This window comes from Lithobates pipiens, unplaced genomic scaffold (genome assembly GCF_037356315.1).
Source record: "Lithobates pipiens isolate NorthernLeopardFrog02 unplaced genomic scaffold, aLitPip1_a1.2 Scaffold_22, whole genome shotgun sequence".
NCBI lineage: Eukaryota > Metazoa > Chordata > Amphibia > Anura > Ranidae > Lithobates > Lithobates pipiens.
In genome coordinates, this window is record NW_027507784.1 from 43,122,841 (window position 1) to 43,142,573 (window position 19,733).

General features: G+C 43.6%; 1 protein-coding gene across 1 annotated transcript in view; it reads right to left on the reverse strand.

Moving 5' to 3' along the window:
• Nucleotides 1-19,104: 19,104 nt before the first annotated feature.
• Nucleotides 19,105-19,733, reverse strand: part of LOC143923699 (natural cytotoxicity triggering receptor 3 ligand 1-like) — a 35,462-nt gene continuing 34,833 nt past the window's right edge. The window contains exon 6 of the mRNA XM_077447503.1: nucleotides 19,105-19,598. Within this exon, the coding sequence (XP_077303629.1) occupies nucleotides 19,573-19,598 (26 nt within the window). The 3' untranslated portion in view covers nucleotides 19,105-19,572. The remainder of the gene's footprint in view (nucleotides 19,599-19,733) is intronic.

Genomic DNA, 19,733 nt, shown 5'->3' on the forward strand with positions numbered 1-19,733 from the left:
AAGCCATGAAGGACCCCCCCTGACCCCTGGCTGGGGACCTTCCCTGCGAGCCCAGTGGTGGAACACCAGGGTTTAGTCTCAAATGTGACCTTTAAAGACCCTGGTAGTTCCACCACTGGTGTCAGTAGTTTTTTATTATTGTTATTTATTTTTTTACAATTTTTTTTTTAACTGTTTTTTACAATTTTTTAGGAGCCTAAATAGACCTCTGATTTGAGACAGAGAAAGGAGATTGAGGACACAGCCCCCAATCCCCATCTCTGCAGCTTCAGCAGCACAAAACGAATAGACAGGAATAGCTCTGTAGAGAGCTTTCTGTTCATTCACAAACTGAAGCATAGTAAACACAGTTTATTATGCCGCAGTTATGAATGGACAGTGTCAGTGATTGGTAAAAATCTATCAATTTTTCTCCTGCAGTCGCTGGACGCCTGCTTCTCCTTCTCGTCCTCCAGCGGGAATTCAGTGGCTGCAGGAGGAAAATGGAGAGATGAATTCCTCTATATGCCACCCCCGCCGCTCCTCCTACCCAGCTGTTCAGGGAATTGGTGGGGGGAGGGGGGCGCACGAGCCCCTTGCATCATGGGTTTGGGTCACAATTGCAACCCCTGTAGGTATGTTTCTGCTCTCTGTCGTAAATGTGCACCTACTGTCCTCAAAAGATGTCCCTATTATTTAAGGTGTAAGAAAACTGCTGAGTCTTGACATGTACAATTCACCCTCTTATATTGGGCGATTTGTTTGTGGCTCCACACTTTCCATCCCCAGGTAGGTTCCTGATACTCGTTAGAACTGATGTGGCTTGCAGAACCTACAAAATACTTTCAACATTACAGAACAAATCCAGTTGAATTTGAGTTGAGTGTGTAAATTTAGGGAAAATTAAGCTTGTGTTATTGTGCTCTGTAACCAACAGACTTTATTTCAGAAAAATAGGAAAGGGTAGCCTGGAAAACACGACAAAAATGAGACTTGAGTTTCACTTGCCAACTTGAAATAAAAATGTTCTGTATGCAAGATTTACATAAAAGTGGTATAAACAGTTAAAGAAAAAAAAAAAGATCACCTAAAAGGCAATGTCCTAATGTGCTGGTATGCATTGCATATTAGCACATTATGAGAGACTACCTTTGAGGGGGCTTCCATCATCTCTCAATCTTCCGTGTTGGCAGTCTCTGGCTACATGAGTGGCCGGGGGCACAATGACGTCACCCCCCCGCACACGCATGCAGGAACCACCATTTATGGCACGGGCTCTGAAGATCTGGCGCAGTATCCCGGACCATCAGAGTGCATGCGCCGGTGACAGTATCGGTTGCAAGTTTAGTAGATATTCACAATACCTACAAGTAAGTATTATTATTGGCTTACCTGTAGGTATAAGTGGTAGTACAGAGTTTACTACCTACTTTAAAGAGGAAGTAAACCCTGATGAGTTTACTTCCTCTTTTTTTCCCTGCAAAGGTAAAGCATAATGGACTACTATGCATCACATAGTAGCCCATTATGTGTCACTTACCTGACACAGGAGCCAGCGAAGTCGCGCTGTCCCCTGTAGTCCGCCGCATCCATCTTGCTGGTGGCGTCTCGCAGCTCCGCCGCTGTCATTCGGCGAAGCCATGATGACGTCACTCCCGCGCATGCGCACGGGAGTCGACAAATGCGGCAGCTCCATTCTTGGAACTGCCGCGTTCAGTGCGCCTGCACGCCGCTGTCTACGGCGCATGCGCCGTAGACAGCGGTGCCCGTTTTCGGGCAAATATCTCCTAAACCATATAGGTTTAGGAGATATTGCTTGGACCTACAGGTAAGCCTTAATCTAGGCTTACCTGTAGGTCAAAGTGGTTTGTAAGGGTTTACAACCACTTTAAGGACCAATTCATGCCAGTGCGATCCCCATAAAGGAAGAGAAAGTGATGGCACAGGATACAGTGTGAAATCGTGCATAAAAACTCCCTGAAAATTCTGGATGAACCCTCTGCATACTGCTATATATGGAAGAGCCCTGGGGCCATTATAACATTTTTTTTTTCCAAAATTCTGACTTTCAATCTCAGAATTCTATATATAAAAAAAAAATTTAACTCAGAATTCTGACTTGATTCCATAGCTATACACCCTTTCAAGAAAACGTTGCATAAAAACAGGGATTTTTAGTTCACATACATTGCAATTCATGTTTAAGACGGCCAACTGAGTAATCCCTCTCTGGCCAGTCCCTAATCTACTCTGCAAAAAAAAAAAACTTACTAGTTCACTGCGTACTTCATTGGCTAGTGTGTTACTATAAAGAAAGTACTGGGTATAGTAGCAGTTATGGAGCAGATATACACAAGTTGTAGGGGAACTCCAACTTCAGGTCCGGGCACTGACCTGGACTCTGCAATGGAAATAAGATATACCTTCTTTAAGGCAACAAAACTAGGGCATGGAAATCATCTACATCTACTTAATGTCAAGGGCCATATACAGGGCACATTTATCAACAAGAAACCAATGGTGATCCGGGATGACCCATATGATAAATTCCTCAAAATCTGTCAACCATGGCTGAGCTAGTTCGTGTCTACCTATACTGCCACTCATGTATTGGACTTATAGATTGGCCTGCCCTCTGGGGTACCTTCCCTGCTCCCTCACCCACTCCTTGATGTCCTTTTTTTTTATTCGGCCCCTTACTTTTTCTGGGCCCCTGATGTCAACTCCTTCTTTTTCCCTCTTTCCCTTCCTTTATTCTCGTTCTGCTTTTCCGAGCCTCTTTCCTGTCTGCCACATCCTAATTCCTGTGCTATGATCCATGGCCACTATCCCCTATGTGTCAGGCCCATTCAGAGAGCATGAATTACAGCGATAGGGGTGTTTATTTGAAGCACCCGATTAGAGCCAGAGACTCTAATAGGGCTTCAAAATAGGGTGGGCTTGTGGTGCCAGGTTTTTCAACAGAAAATTAATATTCGCTGTTGCAACACTGATCCTCCTCCTGGCCAATCGGGAAGCGGGTCTGATACCCATCACCCAATTGGCTCAAAGGACAGGTGATCCAATTGGATGCCTAGGAGGAGAGGAGGAGACACACGGCAGAAGCGAGGAGGAGAAGACACAGGAGCTGCTGCCCAATGCCCGCCGCAGCCTGATGTCTGCCAATGCCCCAATTCCCACCGCTACCCGATGTGCCCACCGCTACCCGATCCCCACCACTGCCCATTGTGCCCCCTGCTGCCTGATCCCCGCTGCTGCCTGATGTGCCCGCCGTCTAGATGGGGTAAGTGTCGATGGACCAGAAGACATAGAGAAGGGGGGGCCCTGGATCATAGCTGCTGACTTTTAATACAAGGACACTTACCTATCCAGGGAGCCCGTGATGTCGGTCACCCAAAGCCATCCCTCCGCTCCGGGTGCAGGCGCCAGTCTTTCCCTTACTAAGGGAAGCAGGAAGTGAAGTCTTGCAGCTTCACAGCCCGTTTCCTACTGCGCATGCGTGATTCGCACTGTGCTTGTGTGAATGGCCCCTGCTGTCTTCTGGGACCTGTGTGTGTCTCCCAGAAGGCCGCAGGGGGGAAGGAGAAGGGGCCATAAATGACGTAAGTCGCTGCAGTTCCCTTACACAGACGTGGGAGCGAGTACCTGTTTTTGACAGGTATCCCTTCTCCCTCGAAAGGTGCCAAATGTGACATCGGGGGGGGGGGGGGGGGGGGGAACAGATAAGCGGAGCTTACACTTTTGGGTGGAACTCTGCTTTAACAAATATTCAAACAGATGTTATATCTTTGTCCCTGCCTTTGGTTACATTATACGTGGTTACTATAACTGACCACTAGGAGGCAGCAAATATCTTGAAAAACGTATTCATACTGTATATACAGTATATAGATTCACAGTACATAGTATATTTAAAGGGTAAATTCACCGTTACAGAAAAATCTGTAAGCTGAACTTATACAGGTCCCCCTCCTCACCCCCCCTGGTCCCATTGACCTGGAGCCGGCGATCACCCGCTAGGAGACCTCGTATAGCAGCCTCACCAGTTCGGGGCTTAGAAATCCCCTCGGCTTTATCTCCTAAACGTACCTCGTAAGGAGGAACATATAGGAGCATTCTAATTGGTCGGCACCATCACATGGGCGGCGCCGACCAATCAGTACCCGCGTTGCCCGTTCTGTCCACTAGGATTGAAAATCCCCGGACTGTTAAATCGGCTATACGATCTGTCAGAACGGGTGATCGTCGGACTCCAGGTTAGCGGGACCGGGTGCGATGGGGTCAGGGTCCATTTTAATCTGTAATATAGCTTTTCTAAAATATATTTAGAGGCATCCGCAAATGAATATAAGCATCACAGCGGGTACTGTGTACAATTCTTTTTCATAGTTAAAAATATACGGTAACCAAAATGGACTGCACATTTATTTTTTGCAAAAAAAAAAAAGAAAAAGAAAGCCACACCATGCATAAAAAAGAATAACAATAAGGTCTTGAACACACGGCCCTAAAGTGTAAGTTCAGCTTTATCAAAAATCACACTATTCTGCCCCACATGTGTGCAAAACCCACCAGCCAGTGTGTATAGATATGTGAAACAGGTCTCTTAATTATATATTCTATTCTTCTCTAATAGACCTGTTTTACATATCTATACACACCCCTGAAGAAGGAGATTCTGTCTCTCCAAAACGCGTAGGTTGTCTTGAGCAACCAGTGTGTATATTGATTATCAATCGGTTTGTACATTCCTTATTTTATATGTATTCTTAATATATCTCTTTAATAAAAAATCCTTTTGTACTTTATAATTTTGATGTTTATTGTACGTGCCTAAAAAGTCCACCACTAGGGGTCCCCCAATTTTTTGTAAAACAGTAAAGTTAGCCCAATTTTTTTTTTTAGATTGTGAAAGACAATGTTACGCAGAGTAAATTGATACCCAACATGTCACGCTTCAAAATTGCGCCCACTCGTGGAATGGCGACAAACTTTTACCCTTAAAAATCTCCAAAGGTTACCAGTTTTGCGTTTTATTTTTACACTGTCCCTTTAAAAAAAAAAGTTTGGGGATCCCTTTTATTCCTATTACAAGGAATGTAAACACTGCTTTCACACTGAGACGTTTTCAGGCGCTAGCGCTTTGCGGGCACTTTTAACCCTTTTTTTTTCGCTAGCGGGGGGTTAAAAGCGCCCCGCTAGCGGCTGAAAAGCGCTGCTCAAATGACTAAAAATAGCGGCACTTTACCGACTACGACCCCCCCCCCCCCCCCCGCGTGAAAGTGCCCTTATAGAAAAAAAAATCATAACAGGACTTCTTTAATGTGAGATCTGGGGTCAAAAAGTGTAACATTTACACTTAAATGCAATAAAAAAAAAGTTTATTTTTTCGATAAAAAGAAAAATTTCCCATGTAAAGCCATTGGGCGGAAGTGACGTTGCTTCCGTCATCCAATAATATGGAGCCGGGTGGGGATCATCTTTCCCTAACTACCCTGTTTCCCCCGAAAATAAGACCTAGCGTGATTGTCGGTGATGGCTGCAATATAAACCCTACCCCCCTACCCTGTTTCCCCAAAAATAAGCCCTACCCTGAAAATAAGACCTACAAGACTTTAACTAGGGCTTATGGGGGGGGGTAGGGCTTATATTGCAGCCATCACCGACAATCATGATAGGTCTTATTTTCGGGGGAAACAGGGTAGGCTCCATTCCTCTCAGGGGAAAGGATTGTCTCCGCCGCTACTGTGGCTCCGGTAGGTGGCGGAGATGATCTCTCAGCAAGGAGGACCTGCCACTGCCCATGCTATCACAAGGGACGTTAATAGCAATAAATTGGATTTAAAAAAAATGTAAAGAGACAGTGTAAAATTACGAAATTAATAAAAATAAAAAAAATTGTACACACGCCCAAACCCCGTCTGTGTGCAAAGTTGAACACATCCATAAGTCGCACACCCTCATGTAAACGGTGTTTGCACCATACATATGAGGTATTGCCTTGAGCGTTTTAGTGAGCGCAATAATTCTAGCACAAGACCTCCTTTGTAACTCTAAACTTGTAACCTGTAAAGGCTTTTAAGCTTTACTATGGAGATTTTTATGTATCGTAGTTTGGTGTCTTTCCATGAGTGTGTGCAATTTTTAAGTGACATGACATGTTAGGTATCTATTTACTCGGCATAACATCATCTTTTATACTTTATTGGGTTTTTGTGCATTAAAATTCACGAAATTGTATCTTTTCCAAAATATTGCGTTTGAAAAACTGCTGTGCAAGTACCACGTGGCATAAACGATCACAGCACTCACCATTTTATTCTCTAGGGCCTCTGCTTAAAAATGTATATATATAAATATATTGTTTGGGGGTTCTAAGTCATTTTCTACAAAACAAAATGTCGATTTTTACATGTAGCAGAAAAGGATCAGAATAGGCCCAGTGATGAAGTGGTTAAACAATGTAATCCAAAACTGGATTTACAAGATTACTAAATCTTTTGCCGCCAGTGATGGCTCTATTCCAAGGTATCGTAGGGATGTAGCAGATGTTGGGACCAGCACCTCCTACCGCCACGGTGGGAGTGCCTTCCTGGTTTTTTTTTTTGGGTTGCATATATGCAGCAGTGGCAGTTAGTGAAGTTTTAGGATGGTTTTAGGACTTCTCATAAGCCACAACCCTTATAGAATCCACTCACTCTGTCCCCTGTATTCCACGTGCTTCCACTCATAGTGTCAGGAGTATACAGCCCCAGAATCACAGGACAGAGTATACAGCACAGCCACACAGATCGAGGGTATATAGCTCAGCATTACAGATCAGGGTATATAGCTCAGCATTTCAGATCAGGGTATACAGCTCAGCATTACAGATCAGGGTATACAGCTCAGCATTACAGATCAGGGTATACAGCTCCGCCTCATAAATCAGGGTATATAGCTAAGCATTACAGATCAGGGTATATAGCTCAGCATTTCAGATCAGGGTATACAGCTCAGCATTACAGATCAGGGTATACAGCTCAGCATTATAGATCAGGGTATACAGCTCAGCATTACAGATCAGGGTATACAGCTCAGCATTACAGATCAGGGTATATAGCTCATCATTTCAGATCAGGGTATACAGCTCAGCATTTCAGATCAGGGTATACAGCTCAGCATTACAGATCAGGGTATACAGCTCAGCATTACAGATCAGGGTATACAGCTCCGCCTCATAAATCAGGGTATATAGCCAAGCATTACAGATCAGGGTGTATAGCTCAGCATTACAGATCAGGTCAGAACATTCATACAACAGTCATGTTCCAGCAGTGACTGCTATAAAATGAATACTTTTCCAATTGCAGTCCTACTAGAAAGAGAAGCAAGTGACAGTGGGAAAAAGAAGACAGTTAAAAACAAGGTAGAGCAGGGTGAAAAGACACACTGATCTACATGATACATAACCCAAGCACAGTAAATATCAGGGGAGATGTGGACAGCATAGAACAATAGGCAGGGAAACACCAAATGCTCTCTCTGGTTCACCAAATGAACCAGAGACAGCAAAATCAGATCCATGCATAGCCCCCTGTCCAACAGTGGCAGCTGACAATTACCCCTCCCGGGCCATGGCGGGTAACTGACAACCCACCCCCCGCCCAGGACAGAGAAAGCCCCCTCTCCGCCCATCCGGCAGCCAGCAGTAAGGCACCTACCCAATCTAGGGCTGGGGCTATGGTCTCCTCTGTTCTTCAGGTGCGGGCATTGGCTCCGTTGTCCGCTCCTCCCGCGTCTCCTCTCTGTTCTCGAAAGTGCTAGGCAGCCAATAGGATCGCCTGAGGCTTTGGCAAATTGGGAAACAGGTCTCACAGACCTGCCTCCTGATTGGCAGGGGGGAATGTTAGTGTGAAAATAGCCAATACCACAGAACATGGTGGGCTCGGGATGCAGTGCTCTGCACCCCCGAGCCCACCCTATTTTGGAGCCTATTAGAGCCTCTGGCTCTAATCACATGCTTCAAAATACACGCCCCCCACCTATCCCCGCCCCAGTAATTCATGCGTTCTGTGTCCTGAAAGGGGCTGTGCGTATAGCTAGGGAGGGCGGAGGAGGTGTCGGGGGGCAGCCACTGATATGCAGTGTGTACTGTACTCTCTACTTGACTTGTATAATAGAGAAGCAACAGGAGGACAGCTGTCTTCCCATAATCCATGTTGTTCTGAATGTTTCATTCGGTCTGTTTGCTTTCTGTAAGGACCTTAGCTGAGATTCTCACTTGTCATTTAGGTTAGAGGTGGAAAGGTATGTTATGACTGAACACAGAGTCAAGGACAGGCAATATAACCAGAAGACAGTGATAACAAACAGACATTCTTTCACTTTGTTAAGGTATCTACTTTTCTGCATGTAAGCTCATAAGAATACAAAAAGCAGAGGACTTACTTTAACCAATTCCCACATGCCCACAGTACATTTGCTACGGGCAGGGCAGGCGGCACAGACAGGCTGGATCACATACATGCACGTCATCCAGCCTGTTCCGGGTTAGGGGCGCGAGCTACAGCGAGATTTTGTGAGCAGGCCCCAGCCAATGATTTATGGCTGAGACCTGCTGATCGGCTGTGGTCAGTCTGTACACAAATCAGGGAGAAAAAAATTCCAGATCTGTAAGCATAAGCAGCACATACTGTATTACACCTGTTAGAAACACAGATAAAGTGGTTGTTAAGCCACTACAGTATAACCAGACAATCCTCTCAGTAAAATAACATTATGTATCCCAGTATCTGATCTATATATAAAAGATGCAGATTTCTACCGTATATTAGAACGTCTCCAGGCACTCACGTCTCTCCTCTCCCCGACTGACAGCTACAGCAGGAGGGGCCAAGAACTCCCACTGACATCAGCCGGGGAGGAGAGAGAGCCGAGGAGTCACGTGAGCGTAGGGTACCCACGTGTGCCAGATTGCCCGGGACATTCTCGCAATTAGCAGGTATGTCCCAGGTCCCGGGCACCTTCATTCCAGGACAATACAGTGTCCCGGAATGAAATTGACAGAGCGAACAAACCCTTCTATAGCGCTGGCACTCGCTCTGCCTCCAGCTGCATCTACTTCCAGCCGGGGGGAGCTGAGATGCCCCCCCACCCGAGCACAGACGAACACACCCGAGCTGAGGGGAGCCAAGACTGGCACCCGCCGGAGCACAGACAAGCCGAGGGGAGCTGTGACCTCCCCTGCATGAAAGTAAGGAGGTCTGTACTGAGGGGGGTCTGGACTGAGCGGGGATCTGTACTGAGCGGGGGGGGGGGGTCTGTACTTAGCGTGGGTCTATAGTTATTGGGGGGGTTGGTACTTATTGGGGAGGGGGATCTGTACTGAGGGAGGGGGATCTATCCTGAGGGAGGGGGGGTCTGTACTGAAGGAGGGGGATCTATAATGAGGGAGAGGGGTCTATACTTAATGAAGGGGGGTCTGTACTGAGGGGGGACTTTACTTGGCAGGAGGTGACACCATGTTTTACCGCACCGGTGGGCTGACACCAACCCTAGCAAAGCCACTGCCAACCACCTCCTCTATCTTCTCTGGGCCCACACCAGCATGCTCTAAAACAGGTCCCCGGGCCACACTGCCACAATGGCAAGTGACACGCGGCATCTACTGGCATGTGACGGTGGCAAGTGTCACACTGCATCTGGTAGCAGGCGACGGTGGCATGCTGCATCTGGTGGCAAGTGACAAGCTCAGGGTTCCCACTGATTGTGCATTATGGTGAGTTGAACTATTTCATTATATATTACAATGTAGTAATGTAGTAATAGAAATAATATGATTTGATCATCCTGACACCATATCAAGCATGGTTTTGGGATGATATAAGTGCTAAAACCAGCCATTCACCTGACAAATCACTCGCCCCAGAAATCCCCGTCAACCCCCGAGACTACATTCAACACCCCCCCCTGCATCTTTTTTATATAGATCAGACACATATCAGGGATACATGTTATTTTATAGTTATACTGTAGTTATGATTGCAGCAGGAGGGGAGGACTGAGGAGTGGACGGAGTTGACAGACAGGCGGGGGGGGGGGGTGGGATAGAGCAGAGAGGAGAGCTGCGGATGTCGGAGGCGCGTAAACTGACCACGGTGTCAGGGCTCAGCAGCCATGGCAAACTGTGGTCAGTTTACAGGGGGGAGGGTATAGCCAGGCAGGGTCAGCCAGGTTTTTCAGGTTATATACGGGGGGCCAAATGACACGGCACAAGCACTGTGCTGTGTAACATGCTTTAAGGGAACGGGATCTATTTAATTTTTTTGATAAATGCCATTAGTACAGTGTACAGTATTAATACTAATCACTCTATTAGTCTCACCATTAATGGCAGTGTCAGTCAGTTAGTGTGCCTCCCAGAGGGGGTCTGTTAGTGCAAAATTGCCCGCCACGCTATCACAGTCCCACTATAAGTCACTGAATCACCGCCATCACCAGTAACGCTGCCAGCGAAAAAAAATAAAAAAAATTTAAAAGTCAGCAGCTACAAAACACTGTAGCTGCTGACTTTTAATAAGCACTTAACTTTCTAGGGTTCCCGCGATGTCGGCCTCCTGAGGCCGACTCGTCCCTTGGCTCATGTGCAAGGCGCGCATCGCTTTGTGAATGGGACGCGCTGTGTTCTGGGACACACACAGTTCCTAGAACACACCGCGCCCCATTCCCCAGAAGACAACACGAGGAGGAGAAGACAGAAGATCACCGCGGAATAAGAAGAGGCAGATTAGGATGATCTGCCTAGCAACAGCCATTTCTGGTAAGTGAAAACTTTTATTTTTATTTTTTTGGAGCCTTTTTATGCATTTTTTTTTTTTTTTTTTTTTTTTAGGGTGGACCTCCCCTTTCAATTCCAGTATATATACCATAGTTTGTAGACGCTATAACTTTTACATGAACCAATAAAAATACACTTATTGTGATTTTTTTTTTTTTTTACCAAAGATGTAGCAGAAAACATTTTAGAATAAATTTATGAAGAAACTTGATTTTGTTTACTTTTTTATTGGATATTTTTTATAGCAGCAAGTAGAAAATCTTGGGCTTTTTTTCAAAATATCTTTTTTTGTTTATAGAATGAAAAAAAAAAAAAAAAGAAAAAAGAAAAAAAAACAATCGTGATCAAATACCAGCAAAAGAAAGCTTTTTGTGTAAAAAAAAAAAAAAAAAAAAAAGACATAAATGTTATTTGCGTACAGTGTTGCATGACAACGCAATTGGCAGTTAAAGTAGTGCAGTGGTGAATAGCAAAATATGCTCTGGTTATTAAGGGGGTAAAACCTTCCGGAGGTCAAGTGGATACATTTTTTGCTTGCAAAGGATGGTAAAGCGTAGAATAGAAGGTATTCACATCTCATTCCGTCCCTTATCCCAAAATAAGAATATTTCTCACTTCAGGACATGCAAATCTTTGCTTTACACCCCATTGGCCTGAATAGTACAAATATTACAGAACCAGCTATTTCAGACACATCATTCAGTGCAATGTATAGAAATCATGGCTTCTATGGAATAGAACTTTGGACCCAACAAGACAGTATAACCATACAGTTTATTGTGAGAAGAGACTAAGGCTGGGCTCACACCATTGCGAATTGGATGTGGATTTCTCCACATCCAATTCGCAATAGCAGGAGATTTTGACCGGCTCTCTATAGAGTCGGTTCACATACCTCCGATGCGGCTCCGGTGCGAATTCTGCACATGAGCCCTGTGCGTCTTTTGGTCCTTTCAGGTCCGAATTTAGCCAAAAATGCACCGGACTCCTGCTGTGAGCCGCATGCGGCAATAGTGTGAACCCAGCCTTAAGAAATCAAAAGGTCGTCCAAAGAATGAAGCTAAACCATTTTTTTTTTTTCTGGCTGGTGATGTATTAATCAGATCTGTAGGATACTGGAAGTGACACTGCTGTCAGAACCTGGTCTGTAAAAAAAAAGAGACCTTGACATGACAAGTTAAAGCACAACTCCAGGCAAAACGTTTTATTTATTTTGGATAGAGCCCTGGTGTGTTAGATCTTCTGTCAGGTTTTTATTGCCATCTATGTCCCTATTCGGGAGATATCCCCATCCGGACAGGAACTGATGAGAAATCTCTCCAATGGGGATTCAGGCATTTATAGTAGAGCTACACCACTATTGTGTGTGTTGGTCTGGGAATGAAACCTAAGCCCATACCACTTAGAGGTTTATTTATTAGTGATTTTGCCCAATATTTGCCCAGAATTCTTCGTTAAACATTTATGCTGTGAATGAAGTCAAATTTGTGAAAATTTTCCTAGGATTCACCCAATGAAAATGAGCTATTCCTGTCCATCCATCCGGTGCAGCTAAAGCAGCAGAGATGGAGACTGAGGGGTGTGTGCTTAACCACTTCAGCCCTGGGAGGATTTACCCCCCTTCCTGACCAGAGCACTTTTTGTGATTCGGCACTGCGTCGCTTTAACTGACAATTGCGCGGTCGTGCAACGTGGCTCCCAAACAAAATTTACGTTCTTTTTTTCCCCCACAAATAGAGCTTTCTTTTGGTGGTATTTTATCACCCCTGCGGTTTTTATTTTTTGTGCTATAAACAGAAAACGAGCGACAATTTTGAAAAAAAAAACGCGTTATTTTTTACCTTTTGCTATAATAAATATCCCCCAAAAATATATTCTTCTACATATTTTTGTTAAAAAAGGAAAAATTGCAATAAGCGATTATTGATTGGTTTGCGCAAAAGTTATAACGTTTACAAAATAGGGAATAGTTTTATGGCATTTTTATTAATATATATATATATTTTTTTAAATGGCGGCGATCAGCGTTTTTTATCGTGACTGCGACATTATGACGGACACATCGGACATTTTTGACACATTTTTGGGACCATTGTCATTTATACAAAAATCAGTACTATACAAATGCACTGATTCCTGTATAATGACACTGGCAGTGAAGGGGTTAACCACTAGGTGTGTCCTGGGGCGTGTTTCTAACTGTGGGGGGGGGCGTGGCTGTGTATGACACGTCACTGATCTCTGCTCTGATCACAAGGAGCAGAGATCAGTGAGAGTGTCTCTAGGCAGAATGAGGAGATGCTTGTTTACATCAGCATCTCCCCGTTCTTCCTCCCTGTGAGGCAATCGCGGGTATCCCCACAGCGATCGAGTCCGCGGGACCCGCTCCCCGACACACGGAGATTGCTGCGGCACGCACGTGCCCACTGGCCGCCTCTTAAAGGGCAACGTACAGGTACGTGATTTTGCCTGTACGAGCCCTTCTGCCGACATATAGCCCCATGAAGCGGTTGCCAAGTGGTTAATCTCCTTTCTCCGTCTCAAAGGTGGAACATCATACCACTGATATTTCACCAAAGCCCCCCAAAAAAATGGTAATAAATAATATTGTAAAAAAAAAAAAAAGATAAAATAACAAAAATAAAAAAGTGACTGACAACAGTGGTGGAACTACCAGGGTCACAAAGGTCACACTTGTGACCGGGCCCTGGTGTTCCACCACCGGACTCAGAGAGAAGGGCCCCCGGCCAGGGGTTGGGAGGCCCTTCATGGCTTCAGATGCCTGACAAAGGAGCACACATGTATATCAGGGAAGGGAGGGAGGGATTCTCTACTGGAGGTAGTCTGTAGTGGGAGGTGATCTGTACTGATAAGGGGCTGGGTGGGGCTTCTGTACTGAGGGGCTGGGCTGGGAAGGAGTCAGCACTGGGGGTATCTGTAATGAGGGGTTGCGCTGGGGAGTCAGTACTAGGGTCAGTACTAGGGTACCTGTATTGGGCTGTAACAGGAGTCTGTACTGGGGGTTGTTTGTACTGAGGTGTGATGGGGGGGGGGTCTGTGATGAGGGGAGTATAGGGTGGTGGGGGGAAATCTATACTGGGTGGGGAATTGGGGCTGTTGGGGGAGAGCTGTACTATGGGGGATATGATGGGGGGGGGGGGATGTCGGGAGGTTTGAACTGGGAGAAGAGGGTAATTTCTTTTTGCCTGTGAGTTACATGCTCTTTACCCCTGCACATTCTGCTTTATGCACTCCTGATCCATGCATTCTGTGCTCTGTGCAATAACCACTCCTGACCGTTGCACTCCTGACTGCTGTACTCTGTGCATAATGCACTGCTAACCCCTGCACTCTGTGCATAATGGACTTCTCTCCTCTACAACTGCCCCTGATCCCCATACTCTGTGTGTTACCCACTCTGGAGCCCTGCACACTGTTATCCACTCCAGCTTTTTCATTCTGTGCATTATGTATTTCTGGCTCCTGCACTTTCTGTGTTACACACTTCTGGCCTGTTACACTGTCTGCATTATGCACTCGAGTCCTGTACTATTGGCATTATGCACTCCTGATCCCTTAATTTTGTGCATTATGCACTTCTGAGCCCTCGCACTTTGTGCATTATGCACTTCCTACCCCTGCACTTTGTATCACGCACTCTTGTCCCTCTATTATGTGTGTTATGCACATCTGTTCCCTGCACTCTTAAAGTGGTGGTAAACCCTTACAACACACTTTGACCTACAGGTAAGCCTAGATTAACGCTTACCTGTAGGTCCAAGAAATATCTCCTAAACCTATACGGTTTTAGGAGACATTTGCCCGTAGATATATGCACCGTAGACAGCGGCGCGCAGGCGCACTGAGCGTGGCATCGTCAACAACGAAGATGCCGCGTGTGTCGGCTCCCGTGCGCATGCGCGGGAGAGACGTCATCGCGGCTTCGCCGAATGACAGCGGCGGAGCAGCGAGACCCACCGAGAAGATGGATACGCCAGACTACAGGGGACAGCGGTGACTTCGCTGGCTCCTGTGTCAGGTAAGTGACACATAATGGACTACTATGCGATGCATAGTAGTCCATTATGCTTTGCCTTTGCAGGGAATGAAAGAGGAAGTAAACCCATCAGAGTTTAATTCCTCTTTAAGCTGGCCATACACGATACAATTTTCTTATTCAATTTCCTTTAGATTTACCTTCAACTGTGTGGTACAAGGGCCTGTCTGATTGCACACAAATTGAAAGTGTTTAGATTTGACCTCATATTATATGGTTTTGGTAAATCTAAAGGAAATCTATAGAAGAAAATTGTATAATGTATGGCCAGCATTAGAGGAATTTACTAAAACTGGGCAGCCAAAATCTGGAGCAGCTGCACATGGCAACCAACCAGCTTCTATCTTGAAATTTTCATTAATTGAACAAGGTCAAGAAGCCAATTGGTTGCCATGCACAGCTCTTCCAGATTAGGTTTGCTCACTCTGTACATTATGCACACCCGAGCCTTTCATTCTGTGCAATACTCACTCCTAACCCCTGGACTCTGGAAGTTATATACTTCTGAGCCCTGCATTCTGTGCGTTACGCATTTCTGAGCACTTCACTCTGCATTATGCACACCTGGTCCCTACATTCTCTGCATTATTAATAAACTGAAGACTAGTCCCTTTACTCGCATTGCACACTCCTGGCCATTACACTCTGTGCATTATACACTCCTTAGCCCTGTACTCTGCATTATGTAATGCTAACCCCTGCACCCTGTGTGTTACTCACTTCTGACACTTGCAAGACAGACACTATCTTGTACAATTCCTACACCTGATCAATGGGCTCTGTATGCTGGGCTTTGTATGACATACTCCTGACCACTGCACATTACATACATTATGACCCATGCACTGTACACGTAATGGTGTACATTATGCTCCCGACCCACTGTACTGCATTCATGTTATACACTGTATACATTATGTTGTATAATATATTAAGCTGGATGACAAAGCCCAAATGAATTTTAGTTTGTTTTTTTATTTTATTTTTTTTCTAAATAAAAAACAAAACAAAGAACTTCCACACAAACCAAAGTTTATTAAAGTAAAAAAAAAATAATCATAAACAACCGCAATATACATTATGTATACTGTACATATTTTACAACATTTTACCTAGGCCGTGTATAATTAAAGATTAGTGAGGTTAGACCTGGGTCTAAAGACAAATAAAGTGCTAGGATAGAATCCTAAGTTTAACTAGAGATGTAACATGACACGCATGGTACCAAATCCCAAAAACAAAATTATATACCAAACGGAGAAAACAGAGATAGGGGAATTTTAAGGTGCCAAAAATTACCCCAGGAAAGAGACACATGACCTTTTTGTTAAAATGTTAAATCTTTTAATTTATCCAACATGATTGAAATCAAGCCATAGAACACATCATGAAATAAAATAATATATCCTGTATGCTAATCTCTGCTACCAGAACCACCCCTCTGTAAGCCAATATGTATATAAAGAGGTAGTTAAATTACAAATAATGAAGGAATATGGATGCTTCAAGGAGATTAGATGTTTATATATTGTGCAGTGTCCAGAGGTCTCAACGCGTTTCGTAATTAGTGCTTCTTCAGGAGAGCTTGATATATTAGAGGATAGATGAATATTAATATACAAATAACAGGAGTACAAAAAGATATTCAACTACATCCATATAGGCTTACGGGAGGGTGTGGTTCTGGTGGCAGAGATTAGCATACAGGGCAGAAATTTCAACCGCGCTCACAATTACAAAAATCTAAAAAAATATATATCTAAAACCTATAACAGAACATACAGGGGATGGCTTGACATTTGATTTCATCATCATTTCATTTGTGCTTAATGTATTGATTTGAATTATCGTGGATAAAATTAAAAAGATTTACAATTTTAACAAAAAGGTCCCGTGTCCGTCATCTGGGGTAATTTTTGGCACTTTAAAAAGTCCCCTATATCCGTTTCTCCTTTTGATATATAGAATCCTATGGTTAAAGACCATAGGGCAGTGATGGTGAACCTTGGCACCCCAGATGATTTGGAACTACATTTCCCATGATGCTCTGGCACTCTGCACTGTAGTGGAGCATCATGGGAAATGTAGTTTCAAAACATCTGGGGTGCCAAGGTTCGCCATCACTGCCATAGGGATACTGTGATATGCATAAACTAGCCAATAATGTAAAGATTTGAGACTTTTCATATTATTTTACTTTAACAAAACATAAATAACAAAAACATAGTTTAATCACAAGAAAAATGGCCTGCTTATGAACATATAGTTACATATAAAAAAACTGAAGATTACCCTGTTCATATTGATTGTAATTACACCTCAGAAACAGTAGATTATTCTAAATTTCTTCCATCACGTTTCTTGAAACACTTTATCAAGGATGTACTTGTAGAACAAAATTACAAGATATATATTTTTAAATTTTTTAATTTACTCACAATTATCTCCATCTTCCCTCAAACCTATCATTCAGCAATATACACCACGAGAGTGTGGGATTGTTCAATATAAGGCTAAAGTCCAGGAATGACATCTACATTATAGTGTAAAGCTCCGTACACACGGGCCGAATGTCGGGTGACATTGGCCGGTTCAATAAAATGAAAGAAAGGGGAAAACACTGCGCTACTTAAGTGAACCCAGCAGCTAACACTCAAACAAAGTTCAAACACACGCGAAAACCAAAAATCTAGCGCTAAGAAGTGAATGTACTCTGAAACCAGAGGACGAATACTATATAAGTATAAACAAGCTATGCTTCTAATAAGGAAGTTATAAGCTTATTATAAAGCACATTTAAACATCATAGACATAATGTGATAACTGTAATAATGTGAAAAACAGCAAAAAACAGTGCATGGATAATACGATGACAATGGAATCACGTAGCATAAATCCTGTCTGGATAGACTTATTCTCAGTTCATCAGTATATCCATAGATCTCCTTATATAAAATAAAATGGTCAGCCCCTGTTGATGATCGCTTGTGTCGAAACGCATCAGGAAGCATTACTTGCACCCCACATTGCTTTTTTTTCTCTTATCCAATTCGTTTTTTTTGTGATCACTTTTTATATTTGTACAATATGTCCATTTTTAATAAAACCAATCTGTTTTTTTTTTTACCTACACCATCCGGAGCCCTCTTTCTTTTTCCTGATATATGCCTTCTGTACTGGCCCCGTTGCTGAAATTTAAATACACTTGGCCTCGGTGATATTACCACCCCTGAATGGGAGAAAGCAGCGGCTCGGATTCGGTGACTTCACCCACCTCGATCTAGGACCAAGGACGCCTATAGGAGGAACGTCACATCACGACCCATTTCCATTTGAAGTCGGAATATACTCCTTCAGGATTACAAGCCTTTTAGACCCACTGACGTGGGGCATGTAGGTCCAACATTTCTGGTAAGAGTACCTACCTTATACCTATAGAGTGTTGCAGAGAATGCTACAGACAAACAGATTGTTGTCGTTGGTGTCCGTGCCTGCCTTGGTTCATATGAGAGGACTGGCCATTTTATTTTATATAAGGAGATATATGGATATACTGATAAACTGAGAATAAGTCTATCCAGACAGGATTTATGCTACGTGATTCCATTGTCATCGTATTATCCATGCACTGTTTTTTGCTGGTTTTTTCAAAATTATTAAAAAACATCCAACATTCCGCCCGTGTGTATGGCAGCTCAGAGCTGGTCCGGCAGAAGCGGCGTTTGGTGGACTTCTGTCGGACAAACATGCTGGAAAAAGCAGCAGGTGACCAGCTCCCGATCACTGCTCTCAGCCTATGAAAAAAAAAAAAAAACTAGTGCCGAGTACCAGGCTTTACACCGTGATAATATGTAGGCCATTATATTACTGGGCATTGTGTTCCTGGCTCATCTTTTAGCTTAAGCTTACAATACATGTTACTGTACAATCTTTAAACAATCAACTTGAGATTTACCAAAACTAGGTAAACTGAACACTTAACCAAACTTACCAATCGGTCTATATCCAATCAGGCAGCCATTTGCTTTACAGAGTTACAGAGGGTAACATGGAGGAGAGTTAGGAAATTCTCCTGGTTTCTCTTCTTAACTTGTCTATCTCCCATCACTTTTCTGCCTCGTTTCACTAAGAGTACTGGATTCCTCATCTACATTTAAAGGGGTTGTAAAGGTATATTTTTTATTTTCTACATAAGTTACTTTAAGCTAGTGCATTGTTGGTTCACTTACCTTTTCCTTTGATTTCCCTTCTAAATGTTTTTTTTCTTTGTCTGAATATCTCACTTCCTGTTTCTCCTCAGTAAACTTCTCACCATCATCTGAGCTGGTGGTTAGTCAGCCAGAACAGCTTACTGGGGAGGAACAGGAAGTGAGAAATTCAGACAAAGAAAACAAAGAAAAAAAAATTTAGAAGGGAAATCGAAGGAAAAGATAAGTGAACCAACAATGCACTAGCTTAAAGGAACCTATGTAGAAAATAAAAAAATTACCTTTACAACCCCTTTAAAGATGGGCCCAGCGATGGAGAACCTTGGCACCCCAGATGTTTTGGAACTACTTTCCCATGTTGCTCACCTACAGAGTGCCTGAGCATCATGGGAAATGTAGTTCCAAAACATCTGGGTTGCCAAGGTTCGCCATCAGATCTACCCCTCTGAAAGTCATTTAGTGTCTGATGGATGTCAATCTCCTTCATTTAACGTCTCCATCTTCATTTGCTAGACAATTCCTGGATTTTCTTCTTCTATGAGGAATGAAGGAAATTTTGTGTCAGCAATTTTTACATTTTCACGTAGGGTTGTTTATTTATATGCTATATTTGCCCTTACTTAAAGTATTACTAAACCCAGTAAAAAAAAAAAAAAGTTCCTCTGCACCC